A 15957-nucleotide genomic window follows, 5' to 3' on the forward strand; every position below is an offset into this window, starting at 1 on the left:
GATAGATAGATAGATAGATAGATAGATAGAGGTAGTTATCAAAATATGAGATGTGTTGGTATTTGTATTGCAATGATCTGTGGTCTTGTTATTCTGCAGCAGGCTTTTTAGGACAGTAAGAAATGTTGTATAATAGTGATGCTGGATCAATAATATTAATTTGAGTGGCAAGACACGGTTTTGTACTTTGTCTGCCATCTGTGGGCTCTGGTGTATTGGTGTTCACCCTGCAATGCACTGCTGCCCTTTCCAGCCATTGTTCCTGCCTTGTATCCAATGTTTGCTGGGAGACCCTCCAGCATCCCTGACTTGGAAACCGTGTACTTACAAAAAAAAGCATGTTTAAGAGTATTTATTTTCTATATGACAATGTTGAAATTAAGGTTTTATATGTAATATACACTACCAGTCAAATGTTTTTACATTATAGAACATGACACATTATAAACTATGACATAACACATGTGAGGTTATGTAATAAACTCATCAAATTAGCAAACAATGCAAAAAGTTGAACATTTGAGTCTCTCTAAAGCAGGGAGCTTTTGCTGTGATGGCGAAATTTGACATCCTTGGCTTCTCTGCACCCCCTTAAGTTAGACAACAGGGATGGTTTCCAACAGTCCTGATGGTTTATGCTAAACACATGAAGGGGCTTTTGACAATAATGAACAAAGCAGTCAAGGAGGTAAAAAAGAGGCTACCGAAAAAACTGATTCATCAAACATCCTTCACTTTCTCCCTCTACAAAAAAATACTAAAGTTGTTTCTTGCATTAGTTTCTGCTTAGTCTCCATAACGGCCACAAAGAAGATGACTCAAAAATGTTGACTGGTATTAGTGTATTGCAAAAAAAAAAATTGGATTCCTTTATGCTGTATCTTAGTCCAAGCACATGAATTTTCTTCCTGTTTTGGTGTGTGAGTGCAGACACAAACATCTTAAATGTCGGCGCTGGTGATGAGACATCATCTTTACTCAGACGACATGGCCCCTAAACCTCATCTGAGCACATCCATGGACAGCTGGAGACTTTTCCTCTGCACCTCACATCTTATGCATATGTTGTCTTTGGCTCCCTAGCTGTGCCAAAGGTCTTGGAATCGTTTGTTGCCACCTTTGAAGAAGCACAGCCGGTGTTGGCCTGGGCAACATCTTCTCACGCTGGTACAAAGTATCTGGTACACCAGATTCTGCCAGACTCACAACTGGGAATTATTCTGTTTGCCTATCTGCATATCTCCATGTGTTGAGTTGAACCCTGTGATGTTAAATCTTTGCCAACAGACCACATTTTGGACTTAAAATTTTTTTTTTTTGCTACAAGACCACATCCTGAACTTTGTGCCGTATGGTTCGTACATCTGCTGTTGCTGGTAATGAGACATCATTAATCCAGAACAGCAATGCAGTACATACCCAAATGGCCAGATATTGCTTGCTGGTACAGATTGTTCCCTTGACACTCAATATATGTCTCCATAATGTATAATTTATTACAATTTATACCAGTGTGGTCACTGGAAGCTGACAGACAACATCAAAGACACACAAATCTGTATATTTCCTAATTTAATTAATGAACTTGAACATTTGGAATGAATTGTCACATTTGCCCAGTCATTTGGAGTCATATATTTTTATTGACCATGATGATAAGTACTGAATCAAACTTTTATTTTCTGATAATCTGTAAGACAACGATATGGCAATTAGGCATCGAGGCAAACTACTTGTTTCCTCTCAGCAAACCAGGCTAAAACGCCCGTGCACACAGACCCTGATTGCCTTTTCATCAGTAGACTGACTATGAAGTGCAAAGATGAAGTCTGGGCAGCTTCACAGACAATTAGCGCAGTGCAATAAGCAGTGCATTACATTTTAATGAGACTACAAGGGACCCCAGGTTTGCATGTGGACACGTTGAGATTTTTCTACGATAGGAGCAGTCAGACCGGTAATAAGCTCTGCGTGTGCCGTGTGATTGTTTTAACAATCATCGATGTCTCCATTTCTCCGTTGTACATGATGAGTCTGGCTGTAATTATACTTCTGGTTCGACCCTTAATTAACGATGGTGGTGAAGTAGCAGTGATCTTTGCTCTGAGCTGGTATAATTTCTGGCAGTTGTCTTTTGCTACTGGGTATGTGCCCATTCTCCCATATGTGGAGAATGCTTATTTTAAATCTGAACATATATTGGCAGGTAATGTAATGACCTTTGCAAGTATAGCAAAAGTGGTTCATTTTTGGAACTGTAATGAGGAGCAATTTGGAGCATTCCCAAACATCACTGATCAAAATAAGAAATTACTTTTGGTTTGGGTTGATGTAATCATGTTAGCCTTAATAGGACTTAAAAGACTTCAACACCACATTACACCATTACATGTTACTTGAGCAATGTTTTTTCACATTTTTCTGTATTTATGGATTTTTTGTGTGTAATATGTTTTCTTTTTATATTCAATTAGCTACTACTAACTATTTGCTGAAATTGGTCAAAAATATATATAATATAGTTGTAATAATGCTAAACATTTATTATTATAAGGTTGTGACGTGTTAAAATTCTCAGTTCTTAGTTAAAAACACAGTGAACCTTACCGTGCTGGGTCTTCCTCACTTGTCAGCACTGTGGTTTATTTGTTTGTGCAGGTATCCATGATGGTGTCAAGGTTTGAGTGACTGCTGCGTGACATGGCAGGAGGATTCTGATGCCGCGGTCGGCAATGAAATAATTAAGCCATGTCCAATGAGCCAATCATAGTGCTGAAGGTCACGGGGGAAAAGTGAAAGCCGGCTGATGAGAGCTGACAGGGAGATAAGATGACCGCCCGTCAGCCTCTCCCCACCAGTGGGGGCTGATCGTGCAATTTATCATTGCACAGAATTCCTCACAATTATGTTTCTCACCTCTCAGGTTGCCATGGCAGCCCTGGGATTACATTTAAGTGTCACGACACTGAGAAGAAGTCTGCTCCAGTACCCTGTTACGCCAAACATAAGAATTAGCTCTGCATCCTCCATAACCAAGCATGCCAACTTTGGAATGGAATGGGCAAAAATCCATATCACAGTATGCCACAAATGCTACTATATTTCATTAGAATGCTCAAATTAGCCCCTTTTGTGGCCATTTTCATCATGTAACACATTTACTCAAGCCATGAGATCTACACAAGGTTGCTTGGCTCCATATTAATTTAATACGCCTACCTAGCCAAATGCATGTCAGGACTCAAGAGCACAAATGCATGTCAACATGAAAGTCTTAAATGCAAAGGTGTAAACACAGTCATAGCTGACCAGAGTGAGATTTTTCAGACCAAACTGCAGTCCAAGAACATAAACTTTCTGAACAATTAGTCTTAGGTAGGTGAAATATTTTGAGACTTTAGAAATGTCAGTCCAACTCTAACACCCCAGTCTGTTAAGGGGTCATGATGCACAAAACAGAATTTTTTTTTTTATCCTGCACTCCTATTAATGTTATTCACTCTTTAGGTCCAAGACCAACATGTTTAAGGGTAACTGAACTAATACAGAATGAAACTTACATATTTGATTTAGGTTTGCCGTATTAACCTAATGAAGATAATGAGGCAACATAAACAGAATGTAAAAAGACAAAGAAACCTTGTTTCCACACTGTTAAGTTCTTTTGAAAAGTAGATTATATACAAAACTAAGATTATCCACAAGATGTGAAAGTGATTGGTTTGTCACTGTGATACACAGCAAGCACAGCAAACAGTTCACACAACCAAATGTGTCCTCTGCATTCAACCGATTCACCTTAGTGGGCAGCCATGAAGGGTGTCCGGGGAGCAGTGTGTGGGGATGGAGTGGCACCTAGGCAATTCGAGACTTGAACATGCAACCTTTCGGTTAGGAGTGCGATTCCTTAGCAGCTTCCTTAAGCCAAAACCCCAGACTCAGTACATTGTGTTATTTTCGGACAGCTAATGTACCGGTAAGTTGCTAAGCGAACCTAGACGCCCCCCATTATTTCTGGCTGTGTACATGGACACTGTGCAATTTACATTTGGAATGTCATTGGAATGTGATGTATTACGTTGACTTTCCTCTCAACAAAGCTCTCTAAAATGAAGTTTTAATATTTTTTTTTAGTCTTCACATTTTTTCATTTTCTGTGCAGCTAAAATTGAAGTGATTACATTAGTGTACATTTTGTTTAGGAAGGTATGTAACATGTTTTACTTGTGACAAGAAACATGTTAGCCGCTAGCTTGCTAACATTGCTAACAGGTGGTTGTCAGTATGGTTAATATACATATAATTTTTAACTTCATCATGTTAGTATTGTAGCAACAATACACTAATTTACACAATAAAGGCAGTGTAAAAATACTTTTGTGCTTAATATAACTCTCATTTTTTCAGTAGATCTGCTGAATGTAATTCAGTTCCCTGATTGTGCGTAGTTCTGTTTTCATTCTGCAGATCTCTTCTAATCCCTGCCTCTTGATGCAGGAGAGATGCCCGTTCCAGACCAACCATCCGATGCAGAGAAGCCAGCTGCCATGCTGAGCCCAGCTCTCAGTGCCTCCAATGGTGACGGAACCGAGACAGAGACCACCTCTGCCATCCTGGCCTCCGTCAAAGAGCAGGTAGGTCCCACCCTCTCCACAGCTGCTCATTTATCATGGAGAAGAGGGTTCTGAAACCAGCCGGCCTGGAAAGCCTACCTGCATCTCAACTAAAGAAGGTGCAATTGAATCCTGGGTTCTATTGTTCCATAGCCTGAGCGGTTCAGGGGTCACCAGGGTCTCCAAGCACATTTGTCATTTTAATGTTAGTGTCAGGGCTTACAGTGCCTCGGGGAGAAGATTAAAGCAAAAGAAAGACGAGAGGACAAAGCCGATGCTGTAAGCTCCGACTAACACATTCCAAAGCTTTTATTGCTGTTATTTCTGGGTATAGAAGTCTCAGTGTTTGAATTAAAGTTTTTTTTTTTTTTTTATCACAGTAACATCCTGAAAATAATACACCTTTGTAATGAACAGATAAACTGATCTTTTATCTTTTGGCCCCATCACACAGACAAATCTGATGTGGATTTCATCTGAGTGGGATTGCAGTAGATTTGTTTACTGTCTTTATCCTTAGCTCCAAGCTGCTAGTGTTTTCCTTGTTTTTGATGAATATTAGAGTTTGATATAACTTGGACTTTGAAGCTTAGTCAAAGCTCCAGTGATGCCTCATACTGTTTTTTTTCACTAGTTCAAAGGGAATAAGTGAAAGTTATTGAATCTTTTTTTTCATGCCCGGTTAATGTCCTTATATATATATTTTTATGTTAACAATCTGTTCTTGCATGTGACACTGGTACCCGATGAGCTGGACCTGACTGATCCAATCACGTTCCATTATATCTTCCACGCATTAACACAAAATACTGAAACAGAGAATGCAGTTTAATAGCTGCCTTAATGAGGATGATTTGACCTATTTGTGTTTTATGAACAGAGCGCGTCACCTCTGAGTTTTGTTGCTGGTCTTTCAGCCAGATTTTTTTTAGTCAGGCAGAATGGCCTCCCAGTGCTTCTGTGAGTCGGCTCTTTTATCAATATATTGCTGGAGCTTTGATATGTGGAAGGCTGAGGCAGCAGCTTCAAAAACGAAAGCATAAAATGATGCAGCAGCACGGTAGAGTGTGTTCCCCGTCTTGCTCGCGCTCTCTAGATTTGATAAATTTGACTCAGACCCTACATCGTGCCAGATCAATGGATGGAGTGATCGGGTCCACCCATCCACGAACTGGCCCTCTGGCCTTTTGGAATGCTTGGCCAAATGAGGCATAATGTGTTCGATTTGGCCGCCCATCGTTCACCCACACACCCTGTGACTCAGTAAGTGCTGGCACGTTCGCGCTGTATTTCCATGCAGATCTACTTCTTGCTTTCTTTTGTTTGCTGCATGAGAACTTTTTTTTTTTTTTTGACAGCAGCCAGAAGATGCTCCCGGCTAAGTTAGTCATCCTAATTCTGAGAGCGCCATGTCACGTTTATTCCAGGGCAAACAAAACACTTGAGTTCTTCTCTAATATACTACTATAATTGTAAAACAGGTTATTAGCAAAGATATGACACATTTTTGGAATTAAAAACTATCATTTGGAAAAAGAGCTTGCAATGTTAATATGACAGGCTTTTTTCTTTTTTCTGAAATAACATCAGCGCTACCATCAGTGTCAGTGTTCTGGACCTGTGTAAAGGATCTTGTCACGCTGAACTGAGGTAGGAGGACGTAGGCATGGGTGCAAATTACAAATGTTAATTAAATACAAGACAGGGGTCACAGACCCGAAAAGGCAAAACACCAGGCAATAGAGGGGTACATAGCCTCGGGTGCGGGTTGCACATGGTAAATGTGTTCACGGGACAAGGAGGAAAGAACAGAATTATGTATATAACGGAATATAGAGGGGAAAATAGAATGAGCCTAACAGCACAAAAGGGACTCGCCCAGGGTGAGGCACCAGCCCACCACACCGTAATGTATGTCACTTGGATTTTATTATATGACTGACTCTTTGTGGAGTCTTCCACATGCCTGCCCTCAGTTCAGGTGTTCTCTTCCCTTTCGCGAAATGGTGATTGGTGGTATCAATATTCAAATCATAAGCACTTCCGCTGTTATTATGGCTTTTGTCCATATGTTAATGCACATATGCCAAGTTGCCCTTTTTCTCTGATCTGTGCGAGATATATTGCATCTTGTGGATGCACATCATTCTTCTCCATCGTTAGGTCCACGGGTCTGCTTCCTGCTTTGAGTTGAGCCGTGTACTTTATTGATTTCGAGGCAGCAGTGAGAACATGAGAAACATACATCAGCAGGTTCCTGTCAGGGAAGTAGGTGGCTAAAGCACCATAAATATTGATGACATGCAAATGATCGCCCAACTCAGTTGTCTTTGAAGTTTTTGCTTTGATGGACTCAAGGCACATATTTGATGGTGGCTTCATTGGTGTGAGTTACACAGGGTTTTTGTTTTAGGAAAAAAAATCCAAATGAAGTCATTCTTTTCCAGTTGGCCGCTGTAATATAATAGGGATTTAAATTAGACACCGTATCACTCTGAATTCAAATGAGAACAGTCTTTGCATTCATATTATCTTTGATGTTGATGTAAATTCCTAATCCTGGCTTTTTTTTAAAGTTTTTTAAGGAGTTTTTTCTTTTTAAAGGATGTTGGATGTTGGTTCTTCATGCATCTGATCCATTTCTGTGAACATTTCAATTAAATAGACGTGCTGTTTTTTAGACGTTTCTTGTGACTTTAGATTTTGAGGCTGTCTTGACTTGACTTTTTGCTTGACTTTGCTTCAGGATACATAAACTATGGCTTGGCAGTGCTGGTAGTTGTTGAATTAAGCCAGAGATAAATTCACAGTTTCTCAGCCTGATAACCAGCGATGTCTTTCTTCCTTGAATCTGATCTCACTATAGGACACATTCATATTGTCAGAATGGAGTTCTGCTGTATATTCTCTCCAAGTCTTTTGATTGATTCAAACTTTATTATTTAAAAATAAAGATTAAGTCACTGAGTCTTTTGAGCTTATTTAGCAAATATGTTTTATTTCTTTTTTTATGGCCAGTGGTATTATATCTTAAAGTTTTGCCCCAGAGCCAGATTTTCTGTTTTTTTTTTAACATGATTTGGCAACAAGGCTCTTTTTGGCAACTGTTCATCTCCATGCTGTGCAGTCTCGTCTGGTTAAAAATGTATACATCCCCAGTTTTGTGATGCGCCTTAGTGCCACTTCCTGCAGCGCAGTTTCATTCTCACTGTCACATATGCTATCATTGGTCCCCACTCAGGGTCTTTGTTGCCATGCAGGTTCCCACTGAAGTTTTATTCTAATTACTGGCAGAAGTAATGGGTCAAAATTTTATGGTCCATACATTACAAAAAAGGCCTGTAAGACAACCCGTACCCACAATTCCATGCAAGGTACTTTTGTCACTTTTGGAGTGCAGTGGGTAAGAATGTCTAGCCATAATAAAAGCTTGCTGTAATGCTCGGTTCTTACAGATTGCTCAGTATTCACAGACTTTGTGCTGGCAGCTGTAAGAGCTGCATAACATTATAAATCATTTTTATGTCTCAGGAGACTCGAGTTCAGCTTTAAGCTTGAATGCAACAAATAAAACCCACTCTAAGCAGAATGCTTGTGTTGTCTGGCACACATTTATTTATTTTTTTGCTGATTGTTTAGTTTTGAAAGTGTTTATGGACTTTTCAGCCCCATTAACACTGTTACTTGACTCTTAATTAGCTCCTTGTTGAATACAGTTGTGGCGATGTCAGCTTTTTTTTGTCTTTTAGAATATTGGTCCAACAAACCTAAAGAATACTGATATTTAAATTTGGTTCTTTAAATCAAGCACTATTACAATAAAAAAAAAACTGTCCAGCACAGGCACGTCCAAAGTCTGGCACAAGTAGACTAAGAGGTCCATTGATAGAATTGAAATGGTCTTCCATCTCTCAAGAAACAAAAACTGCCTTTGTCAGAATAGGGCCTGTTGCTTCTTGGCTGATAAAATGATATTTTCCTTGCTGACTCTAAGACTTGGTAAATGTTTTGCCAGTCAGACAGGAAGTACCACTCCAACTTCTATGTAAATTCCAGACATCTAACTAATGATAAAAGATAGATATTTACTTCTACGGGTTTGAACTGAGGAGAGACTTGATGCTACATTAACTCACCCACGTGAGGTAAACAGTGGTATTACATGGTAGGGTGGAGTCCAGCTAGCAGTTGCAACACAGTGTTGCGTTCACCACTGAAGATTTCAGACAATGCATTTCTCACACATCTGCACGCCTTCTCACACACACACCACTCTCCACAGTGATGATGTTGACGTCCCAGAGGAGCAGGCCTGCAAGAAGAAGAGTAAAGTGATCACTGCAGCACCCTGTGACCGGAACTACTTATTTGCCCAACCCAGGGGTAGCCAGGCTGTCCTGTGAGGGAGTTGAGACATCTCTGCTATTTTGACAGCACCACCTCAGCAGCAACAGGCTTACGGCACTTCCCCTTGAAACCCAGACATGGTAAAAAATGGAAATGTCATATCGCCATGGCATCTCATTACTGGCAAGGTGACGGGTGGGATCATGTGGTTCCATATATTTAAGTGTAACTTAAATAAGTGTAACTGACCACTGTATTTGGCACTATTAGCAAATCAGAGCAGCACAGGGATTTTGGTCCATGCTAACTCAGTATCGCACGTTTACGCTGTGAACCGCACATTCCAGCTCATCTGAGAAATGCTGTTTGAATGTGAGTATTATGCTGGCCAAATAGAGGGCCACAGAGAGAAAAGTGTGATAACGGACAATTTTTAATTTTAGAATGTGCATTTTTCTTCTTTCGAACAGGTGACACAATATACGAGAAGACAATGTACTATTTATATGTAAAAAAGAATGTCACCCCCTGTTACATCAATAATTTAAGGAAATTTTGCCAATTTTTTGACAATTAGTTCAAAGGGCATAAACACTGTCACCCCTCCCTAACCTGGTAATTATGAGTAGTTAAATTGACTATTTTAAATGTAAAAACGAGTTCAGATGGAAAAAAAAGCATACTTTTCCAGAGAGATCACTTTCACAGAGAGAAACAAACCAAATAATCTACATTGTCTTTTAAATAAAATGAACGAATGAATATGACTTAGGATCATTTTCTTTAGCCTTAACTGGCGAAATAAATATTCATGAACAGGTTGTCATTTGCTGTTTTTGTTTCACTGCGGGTTGCCATTGATTTTATGCTTATTGTTGCTCATCTTTATTATTATTAGAAGTATTTTTCGCTTACATCCTTCTCTCTGTTTCTTGGACTCATAGCACTACGCATGTTCTGTGTAAGTTGCACCACTGAAAGTGTGCCAGATGCACTTTAGAAAGACCTGCTAGGCGTTGACATTTCAAATAAACTTCACTATGACAAGTTAATTCTTAAATTGTTTTCTAAGAATGCAAAAGTATGTTTAGGGTTTTCGGCATACAGTCTGTTGCATATTCCTGTGTTTGGTTGTTTGAACTGGCTGGATCTGCTTTAAGAGCCCAGTGGTCAGCAGCCAGTGAGCAGAGGGGGATGCAGGTCGGCTGAAGGTGAGCAGCAGTTCGGGGTGAGCTGGGTGTCAGGGGGGAGAGGAGTGCAGGTCCCTCTAATCGCTTTGTCCTTTGGAGTCTAATGATTTCTCCCAGGAGGCCCAGCAGGCACCGTTCCCCTCGGCAACTCTGCCACCCCACCACAGGCAACAAATGGTGGAAAAAAAGAAAAACTGCTGTGTGGGGCCACAGCTGGTGTTTTACTATGACCAGTCAATGCTGACAGGCCTGGAACAAACAGTGCTGGATGGTTGGGGGCCTGGAAGGCTGTTCACGCTGTAGGACATGAAAATATTTCTCTGTAAACTGATGATGCACTCTTGTTCATGTATTGTGTGTGTATATGTGTGTGTGTGTGTGTGTGTGTGTATATCACTTGTCTAGACCAGCTGTGTGTTCAGTTGTCAGAGACAGAAGATCATGATGATTATGCAGATTTGAGGAGACTAGCATAGACGCCCGGTAGTGTTTTCCCAATTCGAACCAGGAATAAACAAACAAACACACATTGTAACACAGTCAGTTTTGGCTTTGCATTTTGATTGGCTCTTGGGAGTTATTTAAGTGAGATTCTGACAAATTTCATTCTACCATTTTCCAGACATAATTTATGCACATGATAAGCTGTTGCTGTTTGACAGTGCTTAGGAACTCCAGATTTCGTACTGAAAACAAACCAGATCTTTGCACCAGGCACATTTTAACAGGTTGCAAGATGTATTAGAATGTTATTTTTTTTTACCAGCAGGGCTAACCATCATATATGGCTCTTCCATATATGATGTGCTTGTGACATGAAATGTCACAATGTCAAAAGAAATTTCTTCTTCCCCACATTTCTCTGATTCTGTAATGTTTCTCCTACATGTACGATTTTGCCTTGGTGCTGAGCATGAAGATTAAGGTATTTTAACTGATCCAGGGATGTATCTCCATATTTAATGTTTTTAGCTTTAAAAAACTGTTTTGGCTTGTGTGACTGGATATTTCATAGGCCTTTATGCTTTTTTCCCACTGTCCCTGCATGACTTATAGATTTCCTTTACATGTTGAGATTGTCCAGCTGTGAGTTTAATGTCGATTTATGGTTTATTATGGTATAAGGCTATGGAACGGAGTATTTTACAGAGATGTAATGATTGGGTTTCTTAAGAATTGATCATTGATTTGCCCAGAATCTCATCTGGACGTTGCAGGAAGAGCAGTGATAGGAGGGTTTTGCTCATAATGAGATGAAATGCAACAGATTGGTCTGTGATCAGAGAATTGTTCTGTAGTCACCTAAGAGCGAGAGCACACACTTTTGGGATGACCACTCTGAGAAATCAATGGCAATTCTGTGTGCTGATGACTTTTTCTCCCACTTTAATGGGTGACACACTGGAGAAAACTAAAACCAGAATGCAGTAGTTTTCTTTACTGTATCGTATCTGTACATCTGTGTGCATGTAGGTCTGCACAATTAATCGATCAGATGATTGTGGGCGATTTTAACATTTGAATAGCTGCATACCAAATCAAGCTCTTTCTCAACCAATAGTAGAGACCACCAGGGGGCGAACAAAAGCGTCGACTGTTTGAACGGCAAACTCTTGTTGTGAAGTTTAAAGTAAGATATTTAACTTTGAAATGTAAGTAAAGTATAATTTTTCCCAAATTGAAATACTTTAGTAAATTACAGATACATATATTTACATATATATTACATATATAGGCATATACCGGGACAGTGGTGGCCTAGTGGTTAAGGAAGCGGCCCCGTAATCAGAAGGTTGCTGGTTCGAATCCCGATCTGCCAAGGTACCACTGAGGTGCCACTGAGCAAAGCACCGTCCCCACACACTGCTCCCCGGGCGCTTGTCATGGCTGCCCACTGCTCACTCAGGGTGATGGGTTAAATGCAGAGGACAAATTTCACTGTGTGCACTGTGTGCTGTGCTGCTGTGTATCACGTGTGACAATCACTTCACTTTCACTTTCATATTTGTTATGCCTAACTTATATTTGACTCTCATGAAATCATTTATTGCTGGGTCCCAGTGGAAAATGAAATCAGTCATTGGGATTATACTGTGAAATATGTATTTGAAAATATGTATTTATTTACTGTAGGCTATAGTGTACACACATATGTGCAAAATATACACCCAAAAAATAAAGGGAACATGAAAAAGAAAACATTCTAGATCTGAATGAATTAAATATTCTTTTTGTTCAATTTGTTGTTCTTTACATAGTTGAATGTGCTGACAACACAATCACTCAAAAATTATAGATGGAAATCAAATTTATCAACCCATGGAGGTCTGGATTTTTAGTCACGCTCAAAATTTAAGTGGAAAAACACACTACAGACTGATCCAACTTTGATGTTATGTCCTTAAAAGTAAAATTTAGGCTCAGTACTGGTGTGTAGTAGTGTGCGTGGCCTTCATGTGTCTGTATGACCTCCTACAATGCCTGGGCATGCTCCTCCTGTTCCTGCTTGCACAATGATGTCTTGCTAATTGCCTATAATTTCTACCTGTTGTCTATTCCATTTGCACAACAGCATTGAAATTGATTGTCAATCGGTGTTGCTTTCTAAGTGGACAGTTTAATTTTACAGAAGTGTGATTGTCTTGGAGTTACACTGTATTGGTCAAGTGTATTTTCAGTGTGAGCATTGTTAATTAAATGGGATCTGCAGTTTTAGTTTTGATTAAATTATTGATCAGATGAATGAGTGATCTGCATTTACCTTAACACACTGCTGAGATTTTCACAGTTCAGTTTAGTAATACTTATGGATAAATTTTTTAGTTGCTTTACAAATGGCTAGATTTCCTCACCTATGCTCATTAATACCATCAGTATTTAATATATTCTGTTTAATTTTTTTCAACAGTGCGGTGTGTCTCCTGATATACTATACTTCTTGTTCAGTATAGTTATGGATGGGGTGAGCAGACTCATCCATTATGTCCGGCCCTGAGGTTTGATAAATATACTCATGACTCAGGCTCCTGTCCCAGCAGGGCGGATAATGAATGCACCTCTGTGATTCCTGCAGGGTGGGAGATAGCAGGGCTTCTGTCTTAACCACAGGTTGCTTTCATTGACAGCGTGTCAGCCATTTTCCAGCTGCTCTTGTGACTGCTCTTTATAAATCCCACAGATGCCGCTGATGTCCTAATTTTTATTGTTGTGCACTGAACGACATATGATTTTATTCTAGCAAATTGAAGAAAAAAATGCATTGATTTTGTACACTAGCTGAGCTGTCACATTGCACACTCATGCCCCCAACATACTTCCAAAGCTTGCAGCTCTTGCCCCTAATCGCTCTGATTGCTCTTGCTTGTCTTGTCTTGTAAATATTCTGAACCATTGTGGCCATCTCTTAAGGGTTGTTTATTGATATTTTGGGTCAATAGAACAATGTTTCCAATAGTTTTAGCTGTGTTTTCTGCATGCTTCTACTAAATCTAATGTTGCCAGTGGCCATCTAATGAGGAAAATACTATATGAGCCAGGATTGGTTACCATATGCATGCAACTTTAGGAATATGTAAATGAGTCTCCAGCCTTTGTGTTAAAGACATAATCTTTGTTAAACTGCCTTCTATAACAGCTCTAAAGGTATAACAGTTTCTGTAAGCGACCTTGTAACATAACACATAACAAAATATTACATTATAAACCAAATACCTAATCTTTCTCATGTACCAGTGTAGATTTTCATTTACAGTGTAGATTCTGTCCATTTAGTTGGTATTACTAAAAAATGCAAGGCAAACAAAATGACTGTGGATTGGGTTAAACGATTAAAAAACTTACATTAATTTGCCAAATATCGCTATTGCAATTTAATTTATGATAATTCACTATATTATGTGTATTAAAAAGCTGAACTGTAACTAGCATACCATGAGTTGTGAGCGAGCGTCCTTGCTTTCATTTTGATTGGCCGTGGCTTCTATGGTATATTTTGCTTTTAGTTGGCTGCTGTAGAGAGCTGCTGTCTCTGGGCTGAGAGCTGCCTGATATCTCTTTGCCCGATATATCTTTGACCATGCATCACATACCAGCTAAACCATCTGAAACCAGCTATCAACATGTGATTGTTGTTATCCATTTATAACACCAATATGTTACATATTGTATTTTATTCAATTTCACTACATTTACATTTACTCCATTTATCAGATGCCCTTATCCATGCTGCTTAGGGACACAATGGTCTTCTGGTTCATAGGCGAGTGTGTTAACATCTAGGCTACTATCACAAACAAAAAAAAAAACATACGTTTTGTTTACTTGTGAGATTTACATTGTTGCTTTGTCACATCAACACCAAATGTGTGAGCCAGTTACGTCGTTAAAAAGTTCAAATTCTGGCTCCATTTTAACTCAGGCCGTCTACGTCTAGCTTCCAGCTCACTTGTCTCACTTAATCATTAAATAATCGGTTTGTTTCATTTCTGTATATCAAGCACACTGTGGTCTGGCATTCAAGAAATGGGACACACTTCACAAGATAAGTTCACGGGCATGTCAGAGCGATCGGACAGCCTCATTCCCAAATTCCCAAATGCTAATTACGCTCAAGATACTGCGCATTTGCCTTTCTTCATAGCCGAGGAGTGTCACTCTTGGGTCAGCTCTTTCCAGGTTGCTGCTCTAATGTGTTTTTAACTGGGCCTCGTCTCGCCCCGTGCTGCAAGCCTACCGCTCTTATCTCCACCCGCTCTGAACTGCAGGAGTAATGGATACGCGCAGCGTGCAAAGTGTGCCATTTGGAAAACAAATCTCTGTCATTATTTACAGTGGCACGTGTCTCCACTATTAATACCTTTTTGCGTCCCCTGAAAATAATACAGTTTAAGCCCCGGAGGGCTCGTGTCAAATCTAGTGTTTGTTAAAGTCTGCCGAAAAGAGCAAATGTCTTGCGTTCAATGAACTGATTGGTTCGACTGAAAGTTAGTTAACAGCCTGTGAACCTCTCTGTTGTGTGTATTGCTCTGTGGTTGGGGAAATGGGATATTCAGCACACTTGCCCTTCCTCTGGGTCTCCTTTGACGGGAGACATTAGTGTTCTGTCCAGCTTTTAAAAGGCCAAGGCACATGATCAGCCTTACATATCTGTGTGCCAAATGGGAACTGCCATGACTCATTTATCACTGTCAGTGGTATAGAGTAAAATAGCTCAATTGAGTGCTTAGGGAAATATTGCATGGGTCCTAGATTTAGATAAAGGTGTCAGGACCTTGTTTAGACTTTTTTTCTTAATGTGCTTTGCATGTCCTTTTTGTCTTAAGGAGGAAAAGCATCCATCCATCCGTCCTTGTTCTTAACCTGTCTTTCCAGGTCAGGGTCATGGGGAAGCTGCTTGCGTATAAGTTTGCCCTTCAAAACATGGGCAGGAACAGCCACTGCACAGCATATCTGTCCACACCTCAACACATATATTGCAACTTCAAGCAATACTTCAAACGTTGATTTTTGATTGATGGAATTTAATAAATGTAGAAACACTTATTAAATTTGCCTGACATTTAAAGGTCCCCTATTATGAAAATTTTACTTTGTGAGATTATTTAACATTATTACGAGTTCCCCCAGCCTCTCTGTGGTCCTGCAGTGGCTAGAAATGGCCAAATGTATAAAGAATGTTTTGGACATTCTGTTTCACCATTTGAGAGCGGCAGCTCAGGCAGTCGGATCTGAAATAACATATCATTTTTCATTTACATTTACATTTTACATTTACGGCATTTGGCAGACGCCCTTATCCAGAGCGACTT

At 39.8% G+C, this 15957-nt stretch overlaps 1 protein-coding gene across 4 annotated transcripts in view; it reads left to right on the top strand.

Moving 5' to 3' along the window:
• ctnnd2a (catenin (cadherin-associated protein), delta 2a) overlaps window positions 1-15957 on the top strand; it is a 243488-nt gene that overhangs the window by 14267 nt on the left and 213264 nt on the right. For 3 of the 4 annotated variants that reach the window (XM_028963707.1, XM_028963722.1, XM_028963740.1), the window contains exon 2: window positions 4498-4634. In XM_028963707.1, coding sequence (XP_028819540.1) covers window positions 4503-4634 — 132 coding nt within the window. In that variant the 5' untranslated portion in view covers window positions 4498-4502. Of the gene's footprint in view, window positions 1-4467; window positions 4635-15957 lie in introns of all 4 variants that reach the window. The other variant, XM_028963713.1, reaches the window with a different exon arrangement.

The sequence above is a fragment of the Denticeps clupeoides genome, chromosome 2, assembly GCF_900700375.1.
Source record: "Denticeps clupeoides chromosome 2, fDenClu1.1, whole genome shotgun sequence".
Classification (NCBI taxonomy): Eukaryota; Metazoa; Chordata; class Actinopteri; order Clupeiformes; family Denticipitidae; genus Denticeps; species Denticeps clupeoides.